This window comes from Arabidopsis lyrata (genome assembly GCF_000004255.2).
Source record: "Arabidopsis lyrata subsp. lyrata unplaced genomic scaffold ARALYscaffold_6, whole genome shotgun sequence".
Classification (NCBI taxonomy): Eukaryota; Viridiplantae; Streptophyta; class Magnoliopsida; order Brassicales; family Brassicaceae; genus Arabidopsis; species Arabidopsis lyrata.
Genome location: NW_003302550.1, coordinates 1,229,876 through 1,248,650, shown reverse-complemented (window position 1 = coordinate 1,248,650; position 18,775 = coordinate 1,229,876). Strand labels below are relative to the sequence as shown.

Genomic DNA, 18,775 nt, shown 5'->3' with positions numbered 1-18,775 from the left:
AATCCGCAGATGCCACGTGGCCATAAAAACGGGCTTAGATCAGTTCTAGTCCAAGACCACTTCTCATGTTCTTAATCCACTAGTCCAACATTTTATTATTTTTTTAACATAAGATCAGGCCATTAGTTGGCCCGATAAACATGGTCTTAGCAATCGCTTCAATTTTCGGTTTAGGTTCGGTTAAGAAGAAATTATCACCAAATTAGAAATAGAAGTTGATTCGTTTTGGTTCGATTCAATTTGTTTTGGAGAGAAATGTCATTTCTCCTCCGCTTAACACCGCCGCCGTGTCTTCTCATTCCTCCTCCGCCGCTATCTCACCGCCGGAGCTCATCTCTCTTTCTCAAGCATCCATTTCAACCATCTCCGAGACCTCTGAGCTCCGGTAAACCATCCGCTCTCCGTCTCCGAGCCAATACAACAGTCAATTCACTAAAACCCTTCGAAAATGTTAAACCCTATCTACAATCGGAATCTAAAACCATCCTCCTTGGCTGGCTCTGCAGCTGTGTCTCCGTTGTCTCGCTTTCTCAGATTGTTCCAAGGCTAGGCTCCTTCACCTCCAGCCTAAACGCAAACGCCGCGAGCTTGATGAAGCTCAAAGGCGAATGTCTCGTTTTGGCGGGTTTGGTTTTAGCTAAGGTTGTTGCTTATTATCTGCAGCAAGCGTTTCTTTGGGAAGCTGCTTTGAATACTGTTTACAAGATTCGGGTTTTCGCGTATCGGAGGGTTTTAGAGAGGGAATTAGACTTCTTTGAAGGTGGGAATGGGATTTCATCAGGAGACATTGCTTACAGGATCACTGCTGAAGCTTCTGAAGTTGCTGACACTATCTATGCTCTTCTTAACGTGAGTAGAAATGAAATATCATCACTTTGCAAAGAGAAAGTTTCCTTCTTTTCCAATTCACTGGATAGATTGTGTAGATGTTACTGATTTTAAGCTACATTATACTTATGGCAGACAGTTGTGCCCAGTGCTATCCAGATATTTGTAATGACGGCACATATGATTGTTGCAAGTCCTGCCTTGACACTAGTCTCTGCAATGGTGAGTGAAGACATTGTCTTTGTTTGTGGCTCTTTTGCTCCAGACTTCCTTATTAGGTTGGGTTTTCTTCTAGGTGATTCCATCTGTTGCGCTTCTTACAGCGTATCTTGGTGATCGGCTTCGTAAGATATCTAGAAAGGCACAGATTGCTTCTGCTCAACTTTCTACTTACTTGAATGAGGTATTCGTCTTTTCCTGATTGTTCTTGAGATACATTTGGTCTAGGGGAAATTACTAAAGCAGAGACTTTTATGTTTAGGTTCTTCCTGCAATTTTGTTTGTGAAGGCTAATAACGCAGAGATCTCTGAGAGTGTGAGGTTTCAGAGGTTTGCTCGTGCTGCCCTAGATGAAAATTTTAAGAAGAAGAAAATGAAGTCACTCATCCCTCAGATTGTTCAAGTTATGTATCTCGGATCATTGTCGATATTTTGTGTTGGAGCAGTGATACTTGCAGGCTCTTCTTTAAGCTCTAGTGCAATTGTGTCCTTCGTGGCATCTTTAGCTTTCTTGATTGATCCTGTCCAGGTAAATACATGTGTCAGTCTGGCATTCCATGCCTTTCCTCTATACTTTTTAATGTATAGAGGAGCTGTCTTATTGGGATTTTGAATCTAAAGAATCATGCAGGATTTGGGAAAAGCTTATAATGAATTGAAGCAAGGAGAGCCAGCGATAGAACGTTTGTTTGATTTGACCTCTTTGGAATCTAAGGTACTACACCCTATATTTTCTCTGATCTTCTCTTCAGCTTACACTCCTAATGATTTAGTTTTGTTTCTTTGCCTATCTCAAAATCTGATGCAAAGTGCTTCTGGCCCTGTTTTGAAAATTAGGTGATCGAGAGACCTGAGGCCATTCAATTGGAAAAAGTTGCTGGCGAAGTTGAGTTATGCGATATATCATTTAAATATGACGAGAATATGCTTCCTGTTTTGGATGGGTTAAATCTTCATATTAAAGCAGGAGAGACTGTAGCTCTTGTTGGGCCATCTGGAGGAGGAAAGACAACACTGATCAAATTGCTCCTCCGCCTTTATGAACCTTCATCTGGTTAGAAAGTCTTACTTCTTAACTTGTCTTTATCTGATCACAATGTTAAGAACCAACGATTTGACATCTAAGCACATGTTTGTGTCTGTTTTATTTTCCCCCTTGAATAGGCTCTATCTTCATTGACAAAAGTGACATCAAGGATATCAAATTGGAAAGTTTGAGGAAGCATGTTGGTCTGGTTTCACAGGACACAGTAAGTTCCAGTCCTCAAATAATACTCCTTTCATGATTTATCCCAAGATTTTTATAATGGTTCATCATAGTTACAGAACTTTTTCTGCACATACAAGACTCTGTTTTCAGGGACAATTGCTGACAACATTGGGTACAGAGATCTCACGACAGGAATTGACATGAAAAGAGTTGAGCTTGCTGCAAAAACTGCAAATGCTGATGAATTTATCAGAAACTTACCAGAGGGATACAACACAGGAGTTGGTCCCAGGGGTTCAAGCTTAAGCGGAGGCCAGAAGCAAAGGTGGGGTCTGGAAGACTGATTGTTTCATTTATTCTCTTCAGTTTGCTTACTGTCTTGTTATCATTTGGCAAATGTGCAGACTAGCTATCGCAAGAGCGCTCTATCAGAATTCATCGGTACTGATTTTGGATGAAGCAACATCAGCATTGGATAGTTTGTCGGAGTTGCTAGTCAGAGAAGCTCTTGAACGTGTAATGCAAGACCATACGGTAAAAAGCACACATCTGATTCTTCCATCCTAAATAACCTTTTAAGTGAATCATCACTGATAGTATTCAAAAACTTCTTGGTTCCATGGCTCTTATGTTTGCAATTACAGGTAATTGTGATAGCACATAGACTGGAGACAGTGATGATGGCGCAGAGAGTGTTCTTGTTAGAGAGGGGAAAGCTAAAGGAATTGAATCGCTCTTCTCTGTTAAGTACTCACAAGGACTCACTATCATCAGCTGGACTCGTCATTTAAGATCAATGAAGTAATGCTCAAGAGCAGGTAGAGAGACCAACTGTTGTGTAAATTAAGAGAAGATACAAGATTCCTCTTTGTATAAATCTTTCCATTATTGTTTAAAAATAGGATTAACAAATCACTTGTTGAGCTATAGAAGCCTACAGAGTTTTGTATCTTTCCCTAGTTATGCCTTTTGATACATAGCAAAACTTCTGACAGTATACATGTAATAAACAAAAGATCAAATTTGGTTTCTAATCCATATAAAGAAGATTGAGTCAATGATTCACTGTTTCACCATGAAGGAGCTTTTACAACTGCATCCACCCACTGCGGCCGGGTTTTCAGCTACCTGAGCACCAAATGAAAATCTTACATAAGGTTACTGAAAAACATACAGTTTCAAGATTATCTCTCGTCTCCAATTCAATAACACAGCGCACAAGGACGACATGGTACAGATGATAATGACGAATCTTAAGCTTATGGGATCCTATCAGCTCAGGCAAAACATACAAGAAAACGTCCATAGATTATCTAAGCAATGACGAAAACGGAAAGAGTCAAAAATGGTGACTATCGAGTCTCGAAAGATGAAAAAAAGAGGACTTTACCACAAAAGCAGCACGGATCAGTTCCTCGACATAATCAACCGTAGCACCTTTAACGAAGTCGTATGAAACATTATCTACAACCAATTTGACACCATTCTTCTCGAAAACCCTGCAATGTTTAAGAACAGCTATAACTGAGACAAGGAGAAACATGATTCTTCTAGCTTGAGGGAAGGCATAGTAATAGTAATAGTAAGACTTGGGGGTGAGCAACGTACCTGTCATCAGGATTGGTTCTATTATCAAGCTCAAACACATACTGGAAACCAGAACAGCCTCCCGTCTCTACGCCCAAGCGAAGCAGTTTCTTTTCCGGCTCACTAGATTGTAACTCTTTCATCCTCTGACAAAATGATAACAACACTCATAAAGGTCAAGAGAAGGAGCAAAACAACAAACAATGTCTGCTTCCAACAATCTTAAATAGGTAAGTCGAAGGATCCAAAATGTTTTAAACAATAGAAATCTTGCAGAAGAGCAGAAAGTTCAAAGCTTTGAGAATGACAGAGGAGATATAACATATACAATTCAAGCAATTTAGAGGTAGAAAAGTTTCTCATTGTTTCCATTTTTGCAGAAACCGTGAACTATGATGGATGTTCGAAATAAACAGAATATTTGTTTTAAAGTTTACAACTTCATTGAAAAAATCGTCAAATTAGAGCAAAATCCAATAGAAATCAATTTCATTAAAACCTAGGTATCGGATTACAAATAGATCAATTCAAAGCATCAGATGCCATACCCGGATACAATTGTCGCTGAGATGGACGACATCAATAGAAGACGATTCAGATTGGGAAGAAGAAGAAGAAGAAGCTTCTTTGAGAGCAGAAGCAGAAGAAAAATTAAGCAATCGATGATTTTCTCTTATCCGACCAACCAAATAAGGAGCAACGCGTTTCACCAGAGATCTCGACATGATTTTAAAATCCTTCAGAACTTTTTCTCTCAATCTCTTTCTATGAGTTTTTCGCCATTGAAGACAAAAAGTTTTAAGCTTTCTCTGGAAATTTTCTTCCTTGGTGACGACGGACGGAGGGAGGCAAAAGAAAGATTGGTCTTGTGAAGACCACGCTACTTTTAGCATCCACGTCATCTATTTCTTTATTGCTCCCACTATTTTTAAGCATTTGCCAAATTGGCCCCATTAATCCGTTTCAAATCAATATCGTCCTTAAATTGCAAATTAATAATGGGTAATTCATCAATATTCTCTACAAAGTGAAGAGGAAGATAATACATTGAACTTTTCTTATGACCAAGAATTTGGACTTTCGTATATACAAATTACTGTACATAATCTATCGTTGCATTTGTAGTATCTCTCAGGAACAAAAGCAATACTTAGATCTCCTGGATGATATAAACAAGACCAAGCTTGTTGTGTTAAGGTGCAGCACAAAATGGTCTATTACTTCTAGAGCTTAAGAGACCTATAAAACCAATTATTTTCTTTGTCTCAGAGAGAGGAAGAATGTCTAAATAGTATGTACTATGGCTTGTGTCATCCGCTTGAACTCGAGCTCCCATGTATGTTTTTTTAAGTTGTTGGGATAGTTCTGTGTTGCGGATGATGTGTGAGCTGCTACGTAACTTAGCATAGAACAGCAAAAGGTCACAAGTCCCTAAAATTCAAATGCAAAATTGGATGAGGTCGATTAAGAGATGTACATGATTCATATAGAACCATTATTAGTAGTTGCATTAAGGAAATGTGAAGCTGTTTCATTCACTTACTAGATTTCAGTTTTCAATCCGATTTTTCCAACTCTTTGAATCTTCTGTCCCACTCATCTGTCTCATAGTTTTGTTCCATCATATCTCTATCTGTACTATACACGATCCGATCCCTCCCGATGACTGTATTTTGAGCCATATCCCTTGCACTTAGTAGCTGCATTGCATCATTTAAAGGAGTTATTTCATAACTCTCAAGTTATAAGAAAAAACATACATATATATACATATATATATATATGTATATATATGTGAAGTTTCGAGGAAAAGAATCCAAGAAATGTGCTTTAATCTGGCTGGTGCTAGAGAGCACGATAAGAGTCACATAAAGCAATCACAAGTGGGTAATCACATAAAGAGATCTCCCACAGATATGCAGGCATCATAGAAGATTTAGAACCTGACCCTTGATGTTAGTTGGCAAGGGTTTACCCACTAATGGAAAATGTAGGCAAAGCTATCTCCTCTTAGGAATATAGAGCATGCTTGGGCGTCGGATTACTGATTCTATTTAATGCAATCAACAGAAACCAAATAAACATCTCCCTAGATTTATGTTACTACTGATGTGCCTACCTTACGCCGTAGTGCGATATCTGGAGATTCAAGTGCTCGTGCAAATTGTAACCGAGCTTTGTTTCTGTTCTCTATCTGATTATTCTTTCTCTTGATTGAAAACCACCGAACCAAAGGGATGGCAAAGAATGAACCTGCGTATATCTGCATATTCGTTCGCACAATCATGAATGAGATCAATATAATTAGTTCAAAAGGTTTCAAACAAAGACCAGTCATCTGGATAACTGAATTACGAAAACATTAAGAACTTGTTTGTGTCAGTAATCATGCTTAGAAACAACCTTATGATCATGTTTAAAGCAAATACGAAAAACCAGAATCAGGAAACAATTTAATAAAAGTAGTTTGCCATATCAACAGAAACTAAATCATACCTGAAGCAGTGGATATATGTTCTTAACAAATGTAAGAAATCCACCTGGCCTGACAGCCATCTCACTGGAAACGAACACAAAAACAAGGTTGCGTTAGAAATTTATATATACACACTAGGGAATATAGGTAGAGTATAAACTAGGAGGGGCTTACTTTAGCAATGTGTTTAGAACAATAACACCAAAAAGATTAACCGCACCTAGGCCAATGACTAATGCTCTCTCGGATGTACTTGTTTTACTGTGAAGAACGAAAATTTCATTATCAGGAAGTGAACCACAAAAGCAATTAAAAAAACTTCTCATATTTGTAAGATATTAAATTCCAGGAGCAAACAACGATAAGAACCTAAATTGCCATTTTTTCTCCTTGAAGAATTTCTCCATATCTGCAACCCAGTCAAACCATTTTCCCACATATTCTTTTCGTCTACTAGATCCAGAAGCTGTACGTTGCAGGGACGGAAAGCGATACAGAATATTTCCCTATGCAGCAGGAAATCATTGTTAATAAAAATGACCAATGAAAACGTTGCAGATCATGCACATTTGGGCATCACATTTCAAGCAACCAGAAAAGAGGATTGGTATACCTCGTCATCCAACTCAGGTTGACCATCAAACCGAAGAAGAACAGGTAGAATGTAGGATTCATCGTTCTGTAAACATCAAAAAGAAAACTTGAGAAGCTAGATAGCAGCATAACAAAATTAGTTTCATTAGCTCCCTTTGCAAGAAACAATAAGCAAAACATACCATAGCACTCTTTGAAGATGGCACATCAAGGTATGGAGCAAGTTCATCAGCTGCAACAACACCTCCTCTAGAAGTTATGTACTGCCCAATCTGAGAATATGTATCAAAAACGAGTAAATTACTAATACTTCATTATATGAGCTGATGTACCAGTACCTTTTAAACTCATAACCTTTAAAAGAAGATTTATAGGAGTAAAAAAAAGCATTTTACTACATTTCTTTTCCTTTAGATATGTGGAAAGTAGTCTTCTTATTGAAAAATAAAAAACATCATCGAATATGTCTCCAGATCTAGAAATTGAAGAAAAAACATGAGTATATTCAAGTCCTGCACGTTACCATCTGCCATCTCTCTTCTTCGATTCCTTGATTTGGGTCTCCATCTCCAAATACAAACGAGAAAACCTAGAGATGAACCCTCACTTAGTTCAAGCCATTATCACTCATAAGCAGTGAAGGAAGAAACATTTAGCAAAGCATGAAAGCTCTTAAGTTCAATTTCTACTTACAGATTCAATGAAATTCATTCCCTTTCCTTCGTCTTCTCGAGCTCGTCGCCTGTTGTAATAATTGGGATCCCAGTACCTTACATAAAAACACTAGAATATGACTAGGAGGTTCCGTTAAATCAATTATTGATCTGTTCTATTGGCTGAGAGTAGAAACCTTTAAATCAAGAAATTAAAATTACCAAAGCAGATCGACAGGGTTGATATAGAAATTGAATCCAGAATCATAACCGCGCCCGCGTCTTCTTTGACGATTATCATCATCGCTTTAACAAAATCCAAAAAGGTTAGTGCAAAATCCAAACCAAGACCGGAGTCCATAATGATAATATATCTTGATAACACGACAACTTAATTGCAGTCAAGTGAAACACATACCTTCTGCTTGAAAGTAGGGCTATAATTGACGTGTAGACGATAACAATAGACGCTATAAGAGCCGTACCAAAAGAAACACGAGCTAAATAGTCTATAGCACCCTGCCAGGCACATAACAGAGCTCAGAACATTCAAGTTCAAAGCAATTCATTGTTAGAAGGAAATAGATAAATCAAAACAAAAAGACACTACCTTTGCTTTTTCAAGATATGGTTCAATTTGTATCCTTAACGACTTGGCAGCCAACTTAGTTCGATAGTCCCTTGGAAAAACATAAAGCACATCACCTTCATCCGACACCTGAATCAAGAAAACATTTCATTGAATTTAGCACCTTTCACACAGCTCAAACGAAACATGAATCGCGTAAAGATCAATACTTTACATCAGAATCTCCTCAAATCTTCGCAATGGAGTTGCTCAAGTTCAATCTACACTAGTCTCATGACAACTATTCAAATTCCTAATGTATTGTTGTTTTCGTACTTTATAAAGATCAATACTTTATATCAAACTCTCCTCAAAGCTTCCCAATTGAGTTAATGGGCATGAAATTGAACTAGCCAATACCTCTAAAAACCCATCAGTATCAGCCGCAAGAGCTTGAAGTGCTGTCTGAGCTTCAGTAACCTTCAAGCCAGCTCTACTAGCAACATCACCAACAGTGACTCTCCGGCCACACTCATCCACCGCATCCATCGCTCGTTTCCGTACATCAGTCGGCAACTTATCACTCTCCACCAATCCTCCTGGTTTGATTGCGCCGCTAACCTTATCTAAACTCGCAGCCTTCACCAACGCGATTCCATGGCGATTAAACTTCCGACGAGTGCTCACACACCTCTCCGTTAAGATTCCGGGGAAAGAGTAACGATCAACGGGAGATCTGAGCCGAATCAAAAAAGGCTTCTTTGATGATAAACCCACCTGAGTTAACCTAGGGGATAGGATTAAGCATGTCGATACACACGCCATTCTATAAATTACAAATCTTTATCTTCTTCGTCTTCTTTAGTTAAGACTTCGATTTTCCGCCATGGAAGAGGATTTATATGGTTCAAAATCGAAGCTTTTGCCTGGAAAAAGTGATGATTATCTCTCTCCCACGACGATAGAGCAGCATAATCCAAAACCGAATCAAACCAATCCGTACGGCTCTTAATCTTCCGGTTAGACTATCTTAAACCGGAAACGGTCCAACATAGAGTGGTCGTTTACCAAAACACATTACTTTCTTTGTTAACTATAATCTTATACTGATGCAGAGATTTAAATTTGAAGAAACATGACCAAGAAACTAATTAAGGCTGGATCTGAAACATATGCTATATACTGTATTATTAAGTGCATATAAATTTTTGTTCATTTTATATTTAATATGGTTGGTACTTTTACTTTTGAGTTCTTCTCATTCCATGGCAAAACATGGATGAAATTTTCATTTAAATTTACTTGGAAAAAAAAAAAAAAAGATTGACTTAAAAGCTCATAGTGTCATCATCAATATCACTCAGTCATTTTCTATAACATAGCTTCAAAGCTTATATACAACAAAACCCAAAAACAATTTTTTTCCTTGGACATAGCTCAAGACTGTTTTTTGTGTATATATATATATATATATATATATATGATCTATCTGTTATGTTCTTCTGAGACTTTCAGATTCGGGTATGCTATCTAACGCAGGTCTCCAGCCGCTATTACACTCATCAAGATCATCACCATCATCAGTTAGCAAAAGTTGTTTCTCGAGAGTCTGGTACATCATCTCATGGACCGACCCTCCTTGAAGTAGCTTCTCCAACTCTTGCTTATGCACAACGATCTTCATTCTCACAACAGTTACGTTCTTGTTGTCATCACCATCGATCTTGCTGTTGCTTTCACTAGTATCTTCTTCTTCACTTAGTGATCTTTCGTCGTCTTCCACCTCCGGATTTGCAAACGTCACTTTCTTGTTGACCTTCTTCTTGTTCATTGTTGAAGGCAGAAGATAATAGAGACGACCAGAGAGAAGCTTAGCATCAGGCAGAAGCTGAGTGTTGTTGTGAGAGAGAGAGTGACCAGAGAATTGAGTGAGGATGTGATGAACATTAATTGGTTCTCTATATTCAAGTACCTTCCCATCATTTCTCACTATCTTTATCACTTTCTTCTCCATTACTAAACAGTTCCCCATCTTCTTCTTCTTTTTCTTCTTTTTCTTCTTTTTCTTCTTTTCTTACTTTTTTCTCTTTCGTTTTTCTATTGTTTGCTTGGAGATTTGTGTTTGTATATTTATAAGAGTTTTGGGATTTCGTTAGTGCCATTATATCAGGTGGGACCTGTTTTGATTTTTCTCTCCTTGCCCTTTAATATTTTATAGTGGGTGGGGTGGGGTGGTGTGGTCGGGGTGGTGCATTTTGTTCATTACTCAATGTATCCTTTATATGATTTTTCCTTTTTTATTACGAAAATTGAGATTGAGTTGGCGGTGCAAGTGTACAAGATGATCTTATTAAATTACGGCTTATGTCTTGTGTGCTTAGTAAGTTAGAATCATCATGATCCCAAGTTGTTTCCTCTTTGATATAATGATCTCATACATGTAAGATATTTATTATTCTTACTTTGTCAAAAAAAAAAGATATTTATTATTCCTAGTATACATATATTTGAAGAAATTATTTGGTACGAAATCAAATCCAAAAAAAGTCATGGTAATTTACTTTAGTAATTAATATTCATTCGTCAAATATCAAAAACGTATCCCCTTAGATCATGTTCAAATACTCCACCACGGACAAATCATAAACACTATGGATACACTTGCAATTGCATGCCCATACTAAGATACAACATGGGCTTACAATACGTTAAAATCTCACATACAATACTACGTATGCACGCGGATATTATTGAATGCGTATGCCATGTTACTTTAAAATTTTATGATATTGTTGTTATTATTTATATATTTTAAACGGATGATAATTGTGGTTTAGATTTTCATATTATAGCTAGGTTTCCCCAAATAAATTGGTATGAGATAAAATCCAATTTTATTAATGTTCATGATCTGAGGAGATGTAACTCGATTTAGTTTACTAACTCGCGACGAAGAAAAGTGAATGTTACTTTAATAAATGAGTGTGATTACGACATAGAGGTGAAACTAGAAGATAAGAGGTATAGCCGTACAGGTGTATGGTCATCACAAGCTATTAAATAATAACTTTAATAAATAAAACAGGTAATGGGTGGGTATATTTGAACTATCTAGGGTTTTAATTAAATGTTTATGACTTTTTGATACAGTGCATGGTTTCATCTTAATAGGAAAGAAAAAGCATGACATTGAATTTTCCTTACAAACGTAAGGTATTATTGAATGCGTTTCCTAGCTCTCTTATAGTGGTGGTGGCAGAAAAACTGTTTACATACAGTATCTCAATCGGTGGAATTTGTTTTGGAAAACTTTGACCAAGTCCTAAGTATTCGTTAATGATTCAGACAATTGGTTATTAGATAAGTTTATTCACATATTCTTTAATTTAATTCCTAAAGTCGTTTTGCACAATAGTAAAATTATATTTACATAATTTGTATGTGGTTATTACACATTTGGATATATATGTTTATTAATATTCTTTACATTGAGATTATTAAAAAAACTTCCTAGTGGCAACTCACCATGCTTGTCCCATGTCCAAAAGGTCCACTAGATTTGTGGGGATACACTTTGATAAGAACCAAATACTATAAAATCAATCAAATCGGATTGGCGAGGGGAGTTAGGTTTCTATAAAACCGAAGAGGTTGACTAGTTCAAATGAATCTAAGCATGTTGGTTGATTGCTACTCTGGCTTAATTGAGAATATTGTAAGAATTTCAATTACAAAAGATTCGACAAACTCAAATTTAATGGAAAAGAAAAAATCATATGCATGTATGTCTAACCTAGGAAGTTATGTTATAACGAGAACAGATTTTCTTCTTCTTTAAAATTTAAACTAAAATTTGTACCCAAGAACATCAAGAGAAACAACAACAAAAAAAACAATAAGAGCGTACATAGGTGGTGAATGCAATGCACTAGTTTTACAGGTAATGATCACGGACTTAGAAAATAGTGTTTTTAATATTGATGTCATTGTCTCTAATTTGTCACCACATATATTTCCTAGGAAAAAAATTGTTTTCAAAGAGCATACGCAGCCCACATTCAAAGGCCAAATCAACAAATGATTTGCTTCGGTTCACTTTTGAACATTCAACTTTCTTTTTTACAAATCTTTTTTTTATTCTTTTAATGTTTTTTTTTGGTTATATATTATGTTAATTTTCTAGAGTAAGAGGATTCATGTAATTTACTATCCATTAATCCATTATACATTATACACTACCCTAGCAAAGGTATATATCTCTATAAACAAACTATATTCAAACTATTTAAAACTACTATTCAAACTATGTCTACGCACTCCATATATAAATTGGAGTATATAGACACATACAAACTTTAAATCATGTATAGGTTAGCTAGTATATTACAGTAAAACGCTAAATCATGTGCGCATAAATCATAGTATGTAATTCAACTTAAGAAAATAATTAAGTTATATGTTGTAAGTTGTACGTAGAGTTTGTAACGAAATGAGTTTACCCGAAAAGAAGCAACATAAATCCAGATAAGGATTACTATAAATGACAATTTCAGTCAAGATTGAGATTCCATTCTCATTCTCTTTTGGAAAGTACAGAGCCCTTTTTGTGATGCCTTTTGGACAAAACACGAAGTGACGAAGGCAAAAGGAATTTAGATTTCTCAGCCTTTAGTTCCCATGCTTTTGGTCGGCTCACGTGCTACGCTCCAGCAAATCTACTTACAACACGTGGCAGTCTTCTGTTGGAAGGCACCGTCCAAAGACCTCTTTTTCGAAACTATTGCTTTTTTTTTTTTGGTACAAGAAACTATTGCTTTTGCTTCCAAGTTTTACACGATGTCTTCGTCTTATAATTATGTCGTTATAAGGGAAAAATGTAATTTAAATCATCACTTTACCATTTTCGTTGGTTTAAATGATGAATTATAGTGCTGGTGATTTAAAACTTTAATTTTATGTTAATTTTTATTTTAATCATAAATTTTCACTAATAAAGCCAATTGAAACACATCATCGCTAACTGGCTAAACGGATCAATAAAACGATGTCATCGCATAATTTTTCTTCTACAAACATCATCTTTCTCTTCGTTCGATGCTCCGTTTAGCCAGTTAAATCACCAGCTCCAGAGTTGGCAAATGGATATAATGTTTTCCCTTGACATTTTTCCCTTTAAAATGTTTTCTTCCTGTCTTGAAAATGGATTATAAATTTTCCAACGTGAATAGAACCCGTGAGGAAGGTAATTATGATCAGTTTCATTCATAATTTTTGACGTCATTTTCTTTTTGTTTGGGCCTTGGCAAATTTAGTTTTCGACTTATCAACATTCTGCCGCATTTTTTCACTTGTTTAGTTGCTACATTTTGGGCCGAATTTTGTTTTGTTTGTTTGTTGTGTGTGTCTAGCGATTGTTATAGGAGCCGCGTTGTCACTCGTTCTACTAGGCATTGGGCGCTAGCGCTACTATTCTCTACGCTCATTCACACGCGCTTCTCTTCTCTATGCTCACTCACACACACATCTATGCAGCCTATACATTCTCTACTAGATATACATTCACATCCTATACATACATCTATACATTCACACCCTAATCATACACATCTGTACATTCACACCCTAATCAATCATCTACATACATGCATCCATGTGTCTTAATCCGGAAAGAAAAAGGAAAATACAAAAATTGCTACTACATACACAGTCTGGTCAATTTTAAAGGCTGGCAAAGCAGAAGATGGAAAATGCTGGACATCCCAAGGCTTTGTTTTCCCTTCTTCAACCCACCCTCTGCGAAATTAAATAATCAGAATCAATTTTCATTACAATCTTTAACCAAAAAAAAATCATCATAACAATCTTTAACCCAAAAAATTCTTCATTACAATCGTTTTGTTAATTTTGGTACATGCAGCATATATATACATAAAAATAAAAAAAAAAGCATTTCAGTCAAAACCCATTCTGTCTTTGTTTTTCATAGAAAATAAAAACTTCGTTCTATGTTTTCTTAGACAGAACATATATATAGCTCATTTCAACAGCAAAATCTGGCTAAAAAGTTCTGTCAATTAAAGACACATATATAGCTAAAAATCAGTTTGTGTCATAAAGCATTTAAATTTTAAGTTCAACTTCATAAAAGATGTTTAAAAGATGAAGACATGTATATAAACTAACAAGAACCATTTAAATGGTAAACAAACTAGAAGAATTAAGACCAGAGTATAATTTACCTTGTAAGAGGATGCTTTATGTTTTGTTTCTGTCGGCTCATGAGAAATGTAGATAAGTTTGAGTGACAGCTCCTCAAGTGGAATCACAGAACTAAGAGAAGTAAAAAAAGATTGTATTCGACATTTGTAAGAAATAAAACCAAGTAAAGACGATTCAGATTTCTGATTCAAGAAAGGAGTATTTATAGAGAGTCATTATCTGATCTTTTTCCAATAAAAATACTATATTTTCAAACGGTAAGAAAATGTTACCGTTTCAACAACGTTCATATTTTTCCACTGTCCACAAGTCAAATCAAACTAAACGTTGGAAAAATATTGGAAATCGTAAACACACTTATGACCCTTCTATTCGTTTACCGAGTCAAAATCTCCGAAAGCTTAAGGCCCAAAAGTAAGGCCCATTATGTGTGATATAACAACGTTAATATAAATAAATTTAATTAAAAAAAAAATTAGAAGAAGAAAAATCGATGGCGGGGATACTAGTGAACAATATCCTCCCTCAACCTCCGATTCTCCGATCGGTTTCTTCTTCGCGAAGAAGTTCAATTCGAGCCCTAGTTATGGTTAAAGCTTCCTCAGAACCTTCCGAGTCTATTTCGGTGTCCACGAAGACCAGTGACGACACTGGAGCTGTTGTGTTCACTGCTCCTCCTGGTTTCAAGCCACCAGAGCCGAAACGCTTCGCCGTCAAATCCGGAAAACTATTCGATGTCTTTGGTGCAGCAATTGGATTGTTTTTCCGATTCGGCACTGGGGTTTTCGTTTCTGGGTAACTGTTCCTTTCTCTTTTCCCCCAATTTTGTTTCTGGGAGTTTTGAGCTTGAATTGAGTGTGTGTATAGTCGTATTGCTACTTTGTATACTTGATTTAAATCGATCCATATGCAGCAATTTGATTTGATTTTTTCGAATTGTTCTTGTATTTTGAGTAGGTACTCTGCATCTTTCGTGTCTAAGGAAGAGATTCCAGCTGATCAGTATGCCTTGCGTTTAGGCGGTAATCATGAACAAGTTCTATGCTTTCACTTTCTGTTTCTAGTGGTTTAAGTTATTAGAGCGGATTTTGATGCATATGTGTTCAGGATTACTAAAAGTTCCCTTCAAAGCTGTGGTCTTTTTTGTTTTGTTTCAGGGGAGTTTGTGCATAAATGGTAATCATAATGGTTGATGATGTGTGTAGGGATCACGGTAAAGGAAACCGCTAAGGTCGGGCCTCGTCCTGAGAAACCCATTGAGATATATGAGTTTGAAGGGTATGTATATATAATGACTCTGTGTTTGATTGTTCATTTAGAAACATTTGGTTTCTGTTTTCTTTTGATATTGAATGAATGATTTCTTTTTCTCCATTTCCGATATGTGATTGAAGCTGTCCCTTCTGCCGGAAGGTAAATGCTTTCTTCTTTTTTACTTAATCAATGTCATTGTCTTAGATGATTCACAATTAGCTAGGATTCTGAGGATTTTATTTTACTTATAATCTTTGCTTGATACCATGAAAATAAGTTGTTGAATCTTGCCCAGTGATCATTTAGCTTTTGCTTCTTCGTTTTTTTCTGGTTCCCCTTAAACAAAATGTATATCTTCGTAGTTATCTTGATGTATTGCTACAGCTTAGTAACTCTACTAATATGAAGGATTTTGCAGGTCAGGGAAATGGTTGCAGTGTTGGATCTTGATATTCTGTACTATCCTTGTCCAAGAGGGAGTCCAAATTTCCGCCCGAAGGTTAAACAGATGGGCGGAAAACAACAGTTTCCGTACATGGTTTGGCATTTTACCCTAGTTGTTTTCTATTTCTTTGTCATTCTTACCACAAAACCCATTCTTAGAAGTGATTGTCTTTGCCTTGATATGGAGTTCAAATTCATGATGCGTTAATCACAGAAATGTGGTTCAAGAAGCCATCTATAAATGCTAATTCTTTGGAACGAAAGTGTTGCAATATAAAGTTATTTTTTTTGTTCATGAACTGTCAAAATCCTTAGAATTCCCTTTTAACTTTCATGCTAATATTCACAAATAATATTTAAAACTCTTTCTGTTACCTTGCCACCACTTTCATCAGGAAGAAATAAGATTTTGATGTTGTGTTTAATTGTATAATTTTGCTTTAACTATAGGTTGATCCCAATACTGGAGTGTCCATGTATGAGTCAGATGGAATCATCAAATATCTATCTGAGAAATATGGTCGGTTTCTGCTTATGCCTGATTCTGCTTCTATTTACCAGATCCTTTTGTGGATAACTGGTTATCGACAATCGCATCATCTTTGCCATCGTCTACTCATTTCTGTTGAACTAATACCTTTTTTCTCTGTTTGGTTGAACTTATTCAGGAGATGGAACAGTTCCTTTAAGTCTGTCACTTGGTGCTTTAACGGTTAGTTTCTTTGTACATTTTGCAGTTGCTTCAGAATCCAAGAGTAATACTAACATTACTACTTTGATGCTGTAGGCTATAACAGCTGGCTTTGCAATGATTGGTCGTATGGGAAAGGTAAGAAGGAATTCAATTACATTCTTTTGACATATTTTCTATAAAGACAATGTCAAAAAAAACTTGTAAGATCTAATGCTTCTCTACTGAAGAGTATGCTATAAATATGGTTAGGTAGCATCACATCCTGATACAGTAATTGAAATTCTAGTATGAATACTATGTAATATACAATATCGGTAATCGGTATAAGCCACGGTTTTTTGTCACAATATATTTGTGTTTCTACCATGCAGGGTAACTTGTACACACCAGCAAAACTACCACCTAAGCCTCTCGAATTCTGGGCATACGAGGTTTTGATCTCATTACTCTCTCTCGGTCATTAAATACTGAATCTTATTTGCAATGAAGATGCATCTTTGTTTGAATTTCCCTATAGGGTTCCCCATTCTGCAAGCTTGTGCGCGAAGTTCTTGTTGAACTGGAGTTACCACACATTCAGCGCAGGTATGGCAACAACAAAAAGAAAACTCTTAGACCAGTGCCACAATCTGTTCTTCATATATTTGTTCAAAACCCAAGGAACAAAGTTACAGTCTTTTATTGATATTACCCTGTTTTATTTGTTCTTTTCCATCAGTTGTGCTCGCGGTAGCCCTAAACGGCAGGTATTGCTCGAGAAAGCTGGTCACTTTCAGGTGGGTTAGAGAAATACATACATAGAGAAAGAGAGAAGAAGGTTTGAAGTAAGTTGAAACTAATGAGTTGTGTTATGTTGTTACAGGTGCCTTACCTGGAAGATCCAAACACTGGAGTTGCTATGTTTGAGAGTGCAGAAATTGTAGAGTATCTCAAGCAAACTTACGCTGCTTAAGTTTTCTTCTTCCTCACTCTATACGTATAGATACATGTTAATTGTTGTGTGTATGTTCAGCTACTTTCTGTTCCAGCAATAAACTGACTGAAATCAGTTATGTGTAGGGTTTAAATGAAGAAATGTACTTATATATAAGTAAAAATATTGTGACAAAAATCCTCCAAGTTTTGGGGATCTTCGTAGAACACAATTTGAAGGTGATCCATCATCTTAAAACTGATTTTTTTTTTTTGGGGGGTAAAATATATCTTTAGTTTTTACTTTTTACTAAAATAAAAATAAAAAACAAAGAAACTCATGGGATGGATGAAATGAGACTGAAAGAGGCACATGCTGGTTGTCCGAGAACTAGAAGTGGTCCGAGTCCGACTATATATGATTACAAAAGTCTATCAACACATTTGGTGTGGTCCGTTTATTTTAAATTTTGATTTGGATGGTCTTTTGTTTCTTTTTCTGTGTCTTTTTGTATATAGATTTTGTCAAAATTAGTTATTTAACAAATAAACTAAAAATCGGAAATTCAAATCTAAAGTTTCAAAATATGACCCTATAAATTGTTTGTTTGTTGTTAGTGGTTGAATTGTGTCGTTTTGTGCACTTTAGTTACTTGTTATGGATAATGTTAGTTAATTTGCTTGTTATGATTGCATTTTTATCGATATCTTAAGCTTAAAAAAATCCAATTTATACATAAATGGAGGGAAATATAGTTGTGCCAAAATTAGTAGGGTCAGGAAATAACGATTATCAAAAACTAATATTTCTTTGTACTTATATAAATTCAATTTATTGTTGTGGCTCATAAAATTCTATTTTAAAACTAATGCCTTTACAAAAAGGTAGACTGGAAAAGGCTAAGCACGGTTTGTTTCTGTATGGTGTCATTATGATTCAGATATGCAATTTTCTGTTATTATTATCAATCTTTTACTTTAAAGTGCAATCTTTGGTGAGGGTATTGGTCTAGATTTCTATTTTATTTATTTATTTTGAAATAAGCATGTCCTCCTTTAATCCTCGATAAATTTGTCCCTCTTTAGTAAAAATAATAATAAAACTATTATTACATGT

The 18,775-nt window shown here is 35.9% G+C and overlaps 5 protein-coding genes and 1 long non-coding RNA gene across 6 annotated transcripts; 2 read left to right on the top strand and 4 right to left on the bottom strand.

The window, feature by feature from the left end:
- Positions 1-194: 194 nt before the first annotated feature.
- On the top strand, positions 195-3,234 carry LOC9307134 (ABC transporter B family member 29, chloroplastic). The gene is made up of 10 exons (XM_002873077.2): positions 195-849; positions 964-1,050; positions 1,124-1,231; positions 1,310-1,576; positions 1,679-1,762; positions 1,885-2,101; positions 2,212-2,297; positions 2,395-2,582; positions 2,662-2,791; positions 2,902-3,234. The coding sequence occupies exons 1-10, from the start codon at positions 256-258 to the stop codon at positions 3,046-3,048; spliced, it is 1,908 nt and encodes a 635-aa protein (XP_002873123.1). The 5' UTR covers positions 195-255; the 3' UTR covers positions 3,049-3,234.
- Positions 3,101-4,707, bottom strand: LOC9307133 (iron-sulfur assembly protein IscA-like 2, mitochondrial). The gene is made up of 4 exons (XM_002871017.2): positions 4,393-4,707; positions 3,866-3,990; positions 3,648-3,756; positions 3,101-3,385 (listed from the first exon to the last, which is right to left on the bottom strand). Exons 1-4 carry the CDS (start codon positions 4,567-4,569, stop codon positions 3,320-3,322), a joined length of 477 nt encoding a protein of 158 aa, XP_002871063.1. The 5' UTR covers positions 4,570-4,707; the 3' UTR covers positions 3,101-3,319.
- A 162-nt stretch (positions 4,708-4,869) lies between these two features.
- Positions 4,870-9,128, bottom strand: LOC9307132 (uncharacterized protein At5g03900, chloroplastic). Its single transcript, XM_021021025.1, has 14 exons — positions 8,556-9,128; positions 8,178-8,285; positions 7,986-8,086; positions 7,790-7,873; positions 7,608-7,683; positions 7,438-7,503; positions 7,097-7,186; positions 6,934-6,999; positions 6,690-6,826; positions 6,495-6,581; positions 6,341-6,404; positions 5,964-6,107; positions 5,388-5,544; positions 4,870-5,275 (listed from the first exon to the last, which is right to left on the bottom strand). Exons 1-13 carry the CDS (start codon positions 8,958-8,960, stop codon positions 5,401-5,403), a joined length of 1,572 nt encoding a protein of 523 aa, XP_020876684.1. The 5' UTR covers positions 8,961-9,128; the 3' UTR covers positions 4,870-5,275; positions 5,388-5,400.
- Positions 9,129-9,477: 349 nt separating this feature from the next.
- LOC9309191 lies at positions 9,478-10,533 on the bottom strand. Its single transcript, XM_002871015.2, has one exon. It carries the CDS (start codon positions 10,165-10,167, stop codon positions 9,628-9,630), a length of 540 nt encoding a protein of 179 aa, XP_002871061.2. The 5' UTR covers positions 10,168-10,533; the 3' UTR covers positions 9,478-9,627.
- A 3,129-nt stretch (positions 10,534-13,662) lies between these two features.
- LOC110227649 lies at positions 13,663-14,669 on the bottom strand. Its single transcript, XR_002331335.1, has 2 exons — positions 14,375-14,669; positions 13,663-13,928 (listed from the first exon to the last, which is right to left on the bottom strand). It is a non-coding gene; the product is annotated as an uncharacterized LOC110227649 (long non-coding RNA).
- A 152-nt stretch (positions 14,670-14,821) lies between these two features.
- LOC9309190 lies at positions 14,822-17,886 on the top strand. The gene is made up of 12 exons (XM_002873076.2): positions 14,822-15,149; positions 15,312-15,376; positions 15,560-15,632; positions 15,749-15,767; positions 16,027-16,146; positions 16,503-16,572; positions 16,721-16,764; positions 16,840-16,881; positions 17,118-17,177; positions 17,264-17,331; positions 17,465-17,522; positions 17,609-17,886. The coding sequence occupies exons 1-12, from the start codon at positions 14,848-14,850 to the stop codon at positions 17,696-17,698; spliced, it is 1,011 nt and encodes a 336-aa protein (XP_002873122.1). The 5' UTR covers positions 14,822-14,847; the 3' UTR covers positions 17,699-17,886.
- The last annotated feature ends 889 nt before the right edge of the window (positions 17,887-18,775 follow it).